The sequence below is a fragment of the Eleutherodactylus coqui genome, chromosome 7 (assembly GCF_035609145.1).
Source record: "Eleutherodactylus coqui strain aEleCoq1 chromosome 7, aEleCoq1.hap1, whole genome shotgun sequence".
Classification (NCBI taxonomy): Eukaryota; Metazoa; Chordata; class Amphibia; order Anura; family Eleutherodactylidae; genus Eleutherodactylus; species Eleutherodactylus coqui.
The window spans coordinates 5,019,349-5,031,229 of NC_089843.1; the positions used below are offsets into that span (position 1 = coordinate 5,019,349).

General features: G+C 51.7%; 3 protein-coding genes across 3 annotated transcripts in view; 1 reads left to right on the top strand and 2 right to left on the bottom strand.

The window, feature by feature from the left end:
• Positions 1-660: 660 nt before the first annotated feature.
• On the bottom strand, positions 661-4,656 carry LOC136573266 (uncharacterized). Its single transcript, XM_066574563.1, has 2 exons — positions 2,347-4,656; positions 661-1,074 (listed from the first exon to the last, which is right to left on the bottom strand). Exons 1-2 carry the CDS (start codon positions 4,654-4,656, stop codon positions 661-663), a joined length of 2,724 nt encoding a protein of 907 aa, XP_066430660.1.
• Positions 4,657-4,789: 133 nt separating this feature from the next.
• Positions 4,790-6,094, top strand: LOC136573267 (streptococcal hemagglutinin-like). Its single transcript, XM_066574564.1, has one exon. The coding sequence runs from the start codon at positions 4,790-4,792 to the stop codon at positions 6,092-6,094; it is 1,305 nt and encodes a 434-aa protein (XP_066430661.1).
• A 4,040-nt stretch (positions 6,095-10,134) lies between these two features.
• The window catches only part of LOC136573278 (homeobox protein notochord-like), a 2,449-nt gene continuing 702 nt past the window's right edge, over positions 10,135-11,881 (bottom strand). The window contains exons 2-3 of the mRNA XM_066574573.1: positions 11,792-11,881; positions 10,135-10,296 (exon numbers count right to left, since the gene is read on the bottom strand). The exon at positions 11,792-11,881 is cut by the window's right edge and continues 110 nt beyond it. Coding sequence (XP_066430670.1) covers positions 10,135-10,296; positions 11,792-11,881 — 252 coding nt within the window. The remainder of the gene's footprint in view (positions 10,297-11,791) is intronic.

The following is an 11,881-nucleotide window of genomic DNA, read 5'->3' on the forward strand; positions in this document are numbered from 1 at the left end:
AGTAATAGTAACCCCATAGTGGCCCCAGTAGTAATAGTGACCGCTGTAGTGGCCCCAGTAGTAATAGTGACCTCCATAGTGGCCCCAGTAGTAAAAGTGAACTCCATAGTGGCCCCAGCAGTAATAGTGACTCCCATAGTGGCCCCAGTAGTAATAGTATCTCCAGCAGTGGCCCTATTAGTAATAGTGACCCCCATAGTGGCCCTTAATAGTTATAGTGACCCCCATAGTGGCCCTTAATAGTAATAGTGACCCCCATAGTGGCCCTTAATAGTAATAGTGACCCCTAGAGTGGCCCCAGTAGTAATAGTGACCCCCATAGTGGCCCCAGTGTTATAGTATCTCCAGCAGTTGCCCCAGGAGTAATACTGACCCCCATAGTGGCCCTAGTAGTAATAGTATCTCTAGCATTGGCCCCAATAGTAATAGTGACCCCCATAGTGACCCTAAATATAATAGTTACCCCCATAGTGGCCTCACTACTAATAGTGACCCCCATAGTGGCCCCAATAGTAATAGTGACCCCCATAGTAGCACCAGTAGTAATAGTGACCCCCACAGTAGCCCCAGTAGTAATAGAGATACACGATCCTTACCCCATGGTACATGGTCCTCACCCCATGAAACATGGTCTACACCCTGTGGTACATGGTCCTCACCCTATGATTCATTGTCCTCACCCTGTGGTACATGGTCCGCACCCTGTGGTACATGGTCCTCGCCCTGTGATACATCGTCCTCACCCTGTGATACATGGTCCTCACCCTGTGGTACATGGTCCTCGCCCTGTGGTACATGGTCCTCGCCCTGTGATACATCGTCCTCACCCTGTGATACATGGTCCTCACCCTTTGGTACATGGTTCTCGCCCTGTGATACATCGTCCTCACCCTGTGGTACATGGTCCTCGCCCTGTGGTACATGGTCCTCACTATGTGGTACATGGTTCTCACCCTGTGATATGTGGTCATCGCCCTGTGGTACGTGGTCCTCGCCCTTTGGTATGTGGTCCTCGCCCTGTGATACATGGTTCTCGCCCTGCGCTACATGGTCCTCACCTCGTGGTTCATGGTCCTAGCCCTGTGATACATTGTCCTCACTCTGTGATACATGGTTCTTGCCCTGTGATACATGGTCCTTGCCCTGTTGCTCAGGACTAAATATATGGGCAGTTGCAGAGAAACCAAACGTAGTGTTTACCTATGGGATTAATCCAATGAATGGCGGTCCATACAATATCTCCTTGGAGCCCGGGCATTAGGTCCCGATGCCAAACAGCAGTCCGGATGCAGCGCAGCGGTGCCAGAGCTGGGGGGAGTAGAAGTATATAGTATACAGTCTGGTCTGGGACCGAATAGTACTTGCAGCTGAACACAATCCTGGTCTGGGGTCTTATTGTGGGGGTCTGAATTAAGTTAGGGGTTATGGGGTCTGATATAGGGGGGTTGGGCTAAGGAGCTATTTAGGGGGTCTGATATTTATATAGGGGATCTGAATGCATTTATGGGGTCCAGGGTCTAAAATTAACTTAAAGATCTGATCTGGGTTTTAATATTCATATGGGGGGTCAGAATATATTTAGTCCCGCCCCTTGGAGAGGCCACACCTATTTTGCAAGGACCTTCTGCTCTGGTACCACCTATACAGGACTCTCCCAGGTTGACATTTTTGCCTTCATGTCTGGGAAGTTGCCGTTTTCTTTGGCACCATTTTGGGGGACAGAACATTTATTCAATAATTGTAAGAATTCTTTGAGAAGAGAATGAAAATAAAAACAGCGATTCTGAAATTGTTTTAGCATTTACTGAAATTACGAATTTGGCAGCAGAAATGTGTATTACTATTTTAATGAAAAAAGGTTATTTTCAAGGAGACTTTTTTAACCCCCTTATGAGGTGATTTCAGTGAAATCGCTTGTAGGGTTCATCGTAGCAGCCGCCATCTGTGGTGGCATCTGGAGAAGACCCAAGAATTCCTCCAAGTGCGTGGCGCTCCTCGTGGCCCCAGCGGTACCAGACGGGAATCCACAAATGCCCAACCCGGTTGTCTGAGCCGCTCGCTAGCTGATTGGTTTGCTAATGACGTTGATTGTCAGTAATTACTCGTCAGTCCTGCTGGGACCAACCTTCTCAATGACAAAAGTCAACGGCCTCCTGTCCCCATAGAGGGATAAACAGAATGATCTTGGAGGGAAGTCCGACCTCCACGGCCATTATCTCCATTCATGAGCATAGTGATCAATCACCAGGTGATCGGAGATCCCAGAGGGGGGGTCAGAAGCCCCTAAGGTGGTCATACAAGACTCAACAAGCTTTATTAGCAGGACTAAATAGACATCAGAATTACCAAAGCGACTAGCAAGTAGGGACTGGGGTGTAAGATCGGGGCTGGGGTGTAAGATTGGGGCTGGGGTGTAAGATGGGGGCTGGGGTGTAAGATCGGGACTGGGGTATAAGATCGGGGCTGGGGTGTAAGATCGGGACTGGGGTGTAAGATCGGGGCTGGGGTGTAAGATTGGGGCTGTAAGATCGGGGCTGGGGTGTAAGATCGGGGCGGGGTGTAAGATGGGGGCTGGGGTGTAAGATTGGGGCTGGGGTGTAAGATGGGGGCTGGGGTGTAAGATCGGGGCTGGGGTGTAAGATCGGGGCTGGGGTGTAAGATCGGGACTGGGGTATAAGATTGGGGCTGGGGTGTAAGATCGGGACTGGGGTGTAAGATCGGGACTGGGGTGTAAGATCGGGGCTGGGGTGTAAGATCGGGGCTGGGGTGTAAGATTGGGGCTGGGGTGTAAGATTGGGGCTGGGGTGTAAGATCGGGGCTGGGGTGTAAGATTGGGGCTGGGGTGTAAGATCGGGGCTGGGGTGTAAGATGGGGGCTGGGGTGTAAGATCGGGGCTGGGGTGTAAGATGGGGGCTGGGGTGTAAGATGGGGGCTGGGGTGTAAGATCGGGACTGGGGTATAAGATCGTGGCTGGGGTGTAAGATCGGGACTGGGGTGTAAGATCGGGACTGGGGTGTAAGATCGGGGCTGGGGTGTAAGATTGGGGCTGGGGTGTAAGATGGGGGCTGGGGTGTAAGATGGGGGCTGGGCTGTAAGATCGGGACTGGGGTGTAAGATTGGGGCTGGGGTGTAAGATCGGGGCTGGGGTGTAAGATCGGGGCTGGGGTGTAAGATCGGGGCTGGGGTGTAAGATCGGGGCTGGGGTGTAAGATCGGGACTGGGGTGTAAGATCGGGGCTGGGGTGTAAGATCGGGGCTGGGGTGTAAGATCGGGGCTGGGGTGTAAGATCGGGGCTGGGGTGTAAGATCGGGACTGGGGTATAAGATCGGGGCTGGGGTGTAAGATCGGGGCTGGGGTGTAAGATCGGGACTGGGGTGTAAGATCGGGGCTGGGGTGTAAGATCGGGGCTGGGGTGTAAGATCGGGGCTGGGGTGTAAGATGGGGGCTGGGGTGTAAGATCGGGGCTGGGGTGTAAGATCGGGGCTGGGGTGTAAGATGGGGGCTGGGGTGTAAGATGGGGGCTGGGGTGTAAGATCGGGGCTGGGGTGTAAGATGGGGGCTGGGGTGTAAGATGGGGGCTGGGGTGTAAGATCGGGACTGGGGTATAAGATCGTGGCTGGGGTGTAAGATCGGGACTGGGGTGTAAGATCGGGACTGGGGTGTAAGATCGGGGCTGGGGTGTAAGATTGGGGCTGGGGTGTAAGATGGGGGCTGGGGTGTAAGATCGGGACTGGGGTGTAAGATTGGGGCTGGGGTGTAAGATCGGGGCTGGGGTGTAAGATCGGGACTGGGGTGTAAGATTGGGACTGGGGTGTAAGATTGGGGCTGGGGTGTAAGATCGGGGCGGGGTGTAAGATCGGGGCTGGGGTGTAAGATTGGGGCTGGGGTGTAAGATGGGGGCTGGGGTGTAAGATCGGGGCTGGGGTGTAAGATCGGGGCTGGGGTGTAAGATCGGGGCTGGGGTGTAAGATTGGGGCTGGGGTGTAAGATCGGGACTGGGGTGTAAGATCGGGACTGGGGTGTAAGATCGGGACTGGGGTGTAAGATTGGGGCTGGGGTGTAAGATCGGGGCTGGGGTGTAAGATCGGGGCTGGGGTGTAAGATGGGGGCTGGGGTGTAAGATCGGGGCTGGGGTGTAAGATCGGGGCTGGGGTGTAAGATGGGGGCTGGGGTGTAAGATCGGGACTGGGGTATAAGATCGGGGCTGGGGTGTAAGATCGGGACTGGGGTGTAAGATCGGGACTGGGGTATAAGATCGGGGCTGGGGTATAAGATCGGGGCTGGGGTGTAAGATCGGGACTGGGGTATAAGATCGGGGCTGGGGTGTAAGATGGGGGCTGGGGTGTAAGATGGGGGCTGGGGTGTAAGATCGGGGCTGGGGTGTAAGATGGGGGCTGGGGTGTAAGATGGGGGCTGGGGTGTAAGATCGGGGCTGGGGTGTAAGATGGGGGCTGGGGTGTAAGATCGGGGCTGGGGTGTAAGATGGGGGCTGGGGTGTAAGATCAGGGCTGGGGTGTAAGATCGGGGCTGGGGTGTAAGATCGGGGCTGGGGTGTAAGATTGGGGCTGGGGACTTAAGGATGTTGGGGCACTTTTGAGGTGGGAGATAAAAAGGCAGGAAGTGTAGATGCAGAATGCGGCCCCCAACATGGCGCATAACTGTAGGAAAATCCTGTACTGACCGGACAATACTGGATTGTGTTCTGGTTGGACGGATGTCTACGGCCGACCTTCTCTACATAACTGAGTGACCGAGTGTAACTCCAACCCCAACCGGGTGTGATGTGTCCATGGAAGGTCCCTCACGGATCACATGGCTGCCTTGTCCACATGACTCATCCGCCGCACGGATACAGATTGATGCATCACATGACTCATCCGCCGCACGGATACAGATTGATGCATCACATGACTCATCCGCCGCACGGATACAGATTGATGCATCACATGACTCATCCGCCGCACGGATACAGATTGATGCATCACATGACTCATCCGCCGCACGGATACAGATTGATGCATCACATGACTCATCCGCCGCACGGATACAGATTGATGCATCACATGACTCATCCGCCGCACACATACAGATTGATGCATCACATGACTCTTCCGCCGCACGCATACAGATTGATGCATCACATGACTCTTCCGCCGCACGGATACAGATTGATGCATCACATGACTCATCCGCCGCACGGATACAGATTGATGCATCACATGACTCATCCGCCGCACACATACAGATTGATGCATCACATGACTCTTCCGCCGCACGCATACAGATTGATGCATCACATGACTCTTCCGCCGCACGGATACAGATTGATGCATCACATGACTCAACCGCCGCACGGATACAGATTGATGCATCACATGACTCATCCGCCGCACGGATACAGATTGATGCATCACATGACTCATCCGCCGCACGGATACAGATTGATTCTTCACATGACTCATCCGCCGCACGGATACAGATTGATGCATCACATGACTCATCCGCCACACGGATACAGATTGTTGCATCACATGACTCATCCGCCGCACGCATACAGATTGATGCATCACATGACTCTTCCGCCGCACGGATACAGATTGATGCATCACATGACTCATCCACCGCACACATACAGATTGATGCATCACATGACTCATCCGCCGCACACATACAGATTGATGCATCACATGACTCATCCGCCGCACGGATACAGACTGATGCATCACATGACTCATCCGCCGCACGGATACAGATTGATGCATCACATGACTCATCCGCCGCACACATACAGATTGATGCATCACATGACTCATCCGCCGCACACATACAGATTGATGCATCACATGACTCATCCGCCGCACGGATACAGACTGATGCATCACATGACTCATCCGCCGCACGGATACAGATTGATGCATCACATGACTCATCCGCCGCACACATACAGATTGATGCATCACATGACTCATCCGCCGCACACATACAGATTGATGCATCACATGACTCATCCGCCGCACGGATACAGACTGATGCATCACAATATCACTTTCTTTTTTGTCATAACTTATGGCAAAATCACGTAATTCTGCCGTGATTCGACCGGACATGTGACCCCCGCCTACAGATACAATCGCTGACGTCTGCTAGATGCATCTCCCCTGCGGCATCGGTCAGAGCACATGAAGGGGCTGTAGAAGGTATATGGAGCAGATTGCCCCTGCACCCCCCCGCTCTCCTCTGCTCCATCTGCAGCATCCGAAGTGCGGCCCCCAGCCTAGGGGACAGCGGGGTAGAGTTTGGCCCTGTCATGGTGGCTCTACCATCTCCCACCCGGAGGGTAACCGGTGACTTATCCAAGGGCCGAGGGCAGGGTAACAAACAGGAACCTACTTAGGGAGTACCTGATTACTTTTAGTCACTCGTGACGCCAGTGTTTCTTAATTCCTAGATGGTGGAGTATTCCTCTCTCATGCAGCTTCCGCGGGGAGTTCCTGGTTGTTGGAGTAAATCTACACACACGGGTACTTTTTAAGACACAGCCCCCGGCAACGGACGGGCGACCAGTAGTTTTACCCAACTTTAGCCGCACATACAGTTCAGCAGTTTCCTGGACAGATGGTGTGACCGGGAGGACTCACGGGACGTCAGGAGAAGCCACAGTTATCTGTAGGTCCCGGCCTGGTACCACACTCTCTCCTAATCTCTACCAGTCCACACACGGTTAGGTTCACGCTGCCGAACTCCTGGGGGTAGTAAGCCCTGACAGTCGTTGGGCCATTGTCTCTGCCTCTTCCATTCTGAACCACACAGGTTGAAGGTACCTGTGTGGAACTCCTGAAGACCCCTCTTCTCCTTCAGAACTCAGAACAGAACAACGGTACCTGGCAGACGCCTGGCAAGCACATATATCTCACAAGGTCAGGTGACAAACAAACGGATACATTTTCCAGACATTCAGCTCACATACAAGTTAACTCTTTCATTGCTGCAGCGAGGCAATACACACTATTTTTCCAACACAGAAGACACTGACAAGACAAATGCATGCGTACAGTTATGGAGGGGCCCTGTTATACGGGGCCACTACACGTCCTCCTCAGTGCGTCTGCCAGACATCGCCAAGTGCAAGCACTCGGCTACTTCCTGTGGTCCCACTGAAGTGGGTAGATGTGTGTGTCTGTGTGTGTGTGTGTGTGTGTGTGTGTGGGGGGGGGGGTAAAGAGGCGGCATTATTATTTATAGGGCAGAACAGACGGCATTATAACTTATGGGGGTGGAAAAGGCATCATTTTATATACAGAGGCAGAAAGGGGGCTGTATTACTTATAGGGGTGGAAAAGGGGTATTACCATGGCGTCCGCATCAGACGCAGCGTCACATTGTGGGGAGGACGTTCGCTTTGAGTTGACATCGTGGCTACCAAACCGGCGTCTGATGCGGACGCCATGATGGTGAGCTTCCTCTTTTTTGTATTTATGCTTGGCGTATGGTGAGACGGGATGCATTATTGTAGGACCCTATGAGGTGTGGTATTATAGGCAGTAGACCATCAGGTCCGTCGTTCCCTCGAGTCCCGCGGTGCCCAGATTCCTTTTCCTCTTTCCCCTTGGATTGGCTTTACTTTAAGCCCCTGCAGTTCAGCCGGCTCTTATCCTCCAGACCCCCTGGATGTAGGACGAAGAGGAATACGATGGGTAGACCTGGACACGGTGCCGCTGGATTCCCCGAGGACCTATGGGAACTCCCGCCGGGCACCAGGTGGGCGACAATCTAGTTCTGATTACTTGGTGAATTTGATACAGGGCGCCGATATACGTCAAGGAGGCGGCATTATAACTTATGGGGTAGAAAAGAAAGATTATTACCCAAGCGTCAGAGGAGAGGCATTATTACTTATAGGGCAGAAATGTGGCATTATTACCCACAGGGGTAGAAAGGATGATGTAATTACCTAGAGGGGCAATGAGGGGACATTATCACTTAGAGGGTAGAAGAGGCGACATTATCACTTTTTGGGCAGAACAGTTGGCATTATTACTTATGAGGGGCAGAATGGGGGCATTATTATCTATTGGGCCAGTAGGACTTTCAGTGTAGTAATGAGGGCAAAAGGATTAATATTACTTAAAGGGGCAACAAAGGGTTATTATTATTTAAAGGGGCAACAAAGGGTTCTTATTACTTCTGGGGGCAGCAGCATCCGTTGAGGAGCTGCAGTCTTTTCTGCCCGCTCAGATCACGAGGTCCCGCAGGACTGCAGCTTTGTCAGTCACCTCCCTGTTTGGCTATTGGTAGCCACAGAGGACCTTTGCATCAGTAAGAACTGTTTTCTGCATTGAAGTGCTGCGGGGGTCCTTAACAATGATTAGGGGGCTACATGCCATGGATGACCAGCTGACCACCTGATGTGTGGCGGAGTCCCGATCCTCAGGGTGGACAGGAATGACTATCTAAGGCCGGGCTCCCCCTCCGTAACTGGTGCCAGACGGGTCCTACAGTAGTTATGGGATCATCCATGGCATCGGCGTCATACTGGATGCCACCCTGCGCCGGGCAGAAGACCTTACATGCAGCATCTTACTGTCCTGACTCCGGACTGATGGCATCACTTGTGTAAAACCACTGGCCAGACACGACTGATAGAAGGGACCGCAGCCAGCAACGTATGGCCGGCCTTAACCCCCAACCGCCTGGCGCTGGATTGCCGACCATAACAGACGTGCTTGGAGGGAGGAGACTGACGAGGCGGAGACAATTTAGTAAAATAGAGTAAAAAAATCTTTTTATATAAAACACAAATAAATAAATTACAGCATCAAACCTGATAAATAACAGTATATACAGTCCTTCATATAAGTTACAATGGCCTTCACGAAGGACCCGAGGAGTCAGATGCCGGACATGAATACTTTACACCAGCCGGAAGACCAGAGGATTGGACAATGTCTTAAGCCATATACAGGTCCTATATATGCAGGTCCTATATATACGGGTCCTATATATACAGGTCCTATGTATGCAGGTCCTATATATACGGGTCCTATATATACAGGTCCTATATATACGGGTCCTATAAATGCAGGTCCTATATATACGGGTCCTATATATGCAGGTCCTATATATACAGGTCCTATATATGCAGGTCCTATATATATGCAGGTCCTATATATGCAGGTCCTATATATATGCAGGTCCTATATAGGCAGGTCCTATATATACGGGTCCTATATGCAGGTCCTATATATACGGGTCCTATATGCAGGTCCTATATATACGGGTCCTATATATACAGGTCCTATATACGCAGGTCCTATATATACAGGTCCTATATATGCAGGTCCTATATATATGCAGGTCTTATATATGCGGGTCCTATATGCAGGTCCTACATATACGCAGGTCCTATATATACAGGTCCTATATATGCAGGTCCGATAAATGCAGGTCCTATATATATGCAGGTCCTATATATATGCAGGTCCTATATATACGGGTCCTATATGCAGGTCCTATATATACGGGTCCTATATATACAGGTCCTAGGTTGCTTGCAGGGTATTTGTCAATGACGTACTGTGATAAGTCAACTGAAGAGTAATAAGCTGATAAAACAGTAACAGCGTTACTGGGGAGGTCTGTATTTAACCTGTGGAGCGGCTGTAACACGAAGACTATGTCCACACCCAACCCCTTAGAGAAAGGTACATCCTGCACCATCAATGATAAATGTGGAAGACCAACTTCTCAATTAGGGAAGAGATTAGAAGAAATCCGCAGCCCTGCAGCCTACAGGTTCCCTTCGGGGCTGCCCTCCGGTTTGTAGTAGGTGTCCCTCCGGTGTTGGCCAGTGTGGAGAAGTACAGAAGACAGTCCGGGTACCGGCGTCCAACAACTCTGGGCATCGCTGGGGGCCTTTGATTCTACGTGGCTCAAGAAAGGACAATGGGTCAAGCTTCTCGAAAGACGACCATTCTTCACCAAGTTGTTGGGTATCCATCTATTGTCTTTAGTGCTTTATTTGGCAAAGGCGAAGGTCGTCTTCAGTAGTCTGCAGGGTCCGTTACCCCCGACCCATCCACCCAGTCATACTAAGCAGTCAATGTTCTAGTGGTTAATGAGAAGAGGTAACGGAGTCTAGAGCTCTACATCCAATTCATCCTCCTCCATCTCCTTCCCATCCGCCAGCTCTGAGGCTTGGTCTGCAGGGATGACGCCAAACTGGGACAATTTGGCCTTCTTTTGCTCCAGACTCTGCTTCCTCCACTTGATGCGACGATTCTGGAACCAGACCTTCACCTATAAAGGAAAGCAACGGCATTGTTAGAAAGGTTACCCATAGCAAGACCTAAACGAAGTCCAAGACCCTTTAGCAAAGGTGCAAATGTGAGCCTTCTGGGGTCCAATGCAAACCTGTAATGGTGCCCCAACTACAATGCTTCATTGGTAGTACTGGTGTCCCTGCTTTAGTTACAGCCATGGGCACCACTACAGGGGGCAGCCTGCAAGACTTCACAGGGGCGGAGGGTATAGTAATGGCTGCTACAATATAGCTGTCACCTGTGAGACGGCCGGTTGGGCAGCGAGGCAACAGACATTTCACAAAGGCCGCCTGCACACGGGCGGGTCAAACTCTGCATACGGGAGACCGCAGCGGAATCCAACCATGTGCCTGGCCGGCGTCCGCGCGTACCTGCTACTTCTTCTTTTTCTTCTGTACTGCGGTGGTCCGCTCGCCGTCGGACATGTGCACTACAGATTTATAAAAAGAAAACTCCTGCTTTTCCCGCAGTAGATGTCCGTGCGAGAACCGCGGTTAGAAGGAGCAAGCTGTAATTTTTCATCCATGAACGGAAACCACAGTTGGTCTCCACCCGTGCGCAGGAAGAATCATTTTTCCATAGCTTGCTATGGAGGGTTATTGCTGCGGTATCCAGAGGTGGACGCCCGCTCCGGACTCCGCAGCAAAACCCACCCGTGTGCATGAGGCCTTACTCAGCCTGCTGCCGAGTCTGTGAGCTCTGCCCCTTCCCCAGGAGTGCAAGTATACAGCACGGACACTGGGGGGGGGGGTCAAGGGTCACAGACTCAGCAGCAATGGCCCAAAGCGGAAATGCATGTTGGGTTGCTGCTGGGCCGCAGGTCCGGAGACACCATTATTACCAGGGCCCCCCTACTGGGGCCACTACGGGGATGCTATTACTATTGGGGCCACTATAGGAGACATTATTACTATCAAGGCCACTGCTACTCTGTCACTTCAGACAAGTCTCGATGATACAAATGTGTGTTGGGTATCTTGTGTTAAGAGGAGTATCATCTCTCCTTAAGAAGAGCACCCAGAAGGTGCGTGGAGACACCTAGAAGGTGAGAGAAGAGAGGCCATGCATGCTCCTCTGGGAAGCAAATAAGGAAGATGGAGCAATACCTCTGCAGCGCCACCTATTGGATGGCAGTATTTCTGCAAATCAATGTCAGACCCTTTAAACAAGTCTTTGAAACAACGATTAGGAATTTAAAACCAAGTCAGAGATCTATGCACAGCTGTCAGTGCTGCCATCCAATAGGGGGCGCTGCAGGGATATAGTTCCATCTTCCTTACTCGCACTTGTGTATTGGTACTTTTTTGCAGGGTGGGGGGGTTATTTTACACTTCGCCTCAGGCAGCATAGAGGCTGGCCCTGCACATAGAGCACCCTTACAGTTATATACATGCAGTACGGCTATAAAGCATAGTTCTGACTAAATGCACTGTAACCCCCCCCCCATTTATAACCCCTGAGCGCCCCCTTACCTGAGTCTCGGTGAGGCTGAGCGTGGTGGCCAGGTCCACCCTTTCTGTGCCCACCATGTACTGCTGCTTCAGGAATTCCTTCTCCAGTCT

Excerpts from the sequence above, each read along its gene's own strand:
- LOC136573267 (XM_066574564.1), top strand. The coding sequence starts at position 4,790 with ATGGAAGGTCCCTCACGGATCACATGGCTGCCTTGTCCACATGACTCA.
- LOC136573266 (XM_066574563.1), bottom strand. The coding sequence starts at position 4,656 with ATGCGCCATGTTGGGGGCCGCATTCTGCATCTACACTTCCTGCCTTTT. Across the intron at positions 1,075-2,346 it reads CCTACTTGCTAGTCGCTTTG|GACCATGAACCACGAGGTGA; the intron begins GTAATTCTGATG and ends TCACAGGGCTAG.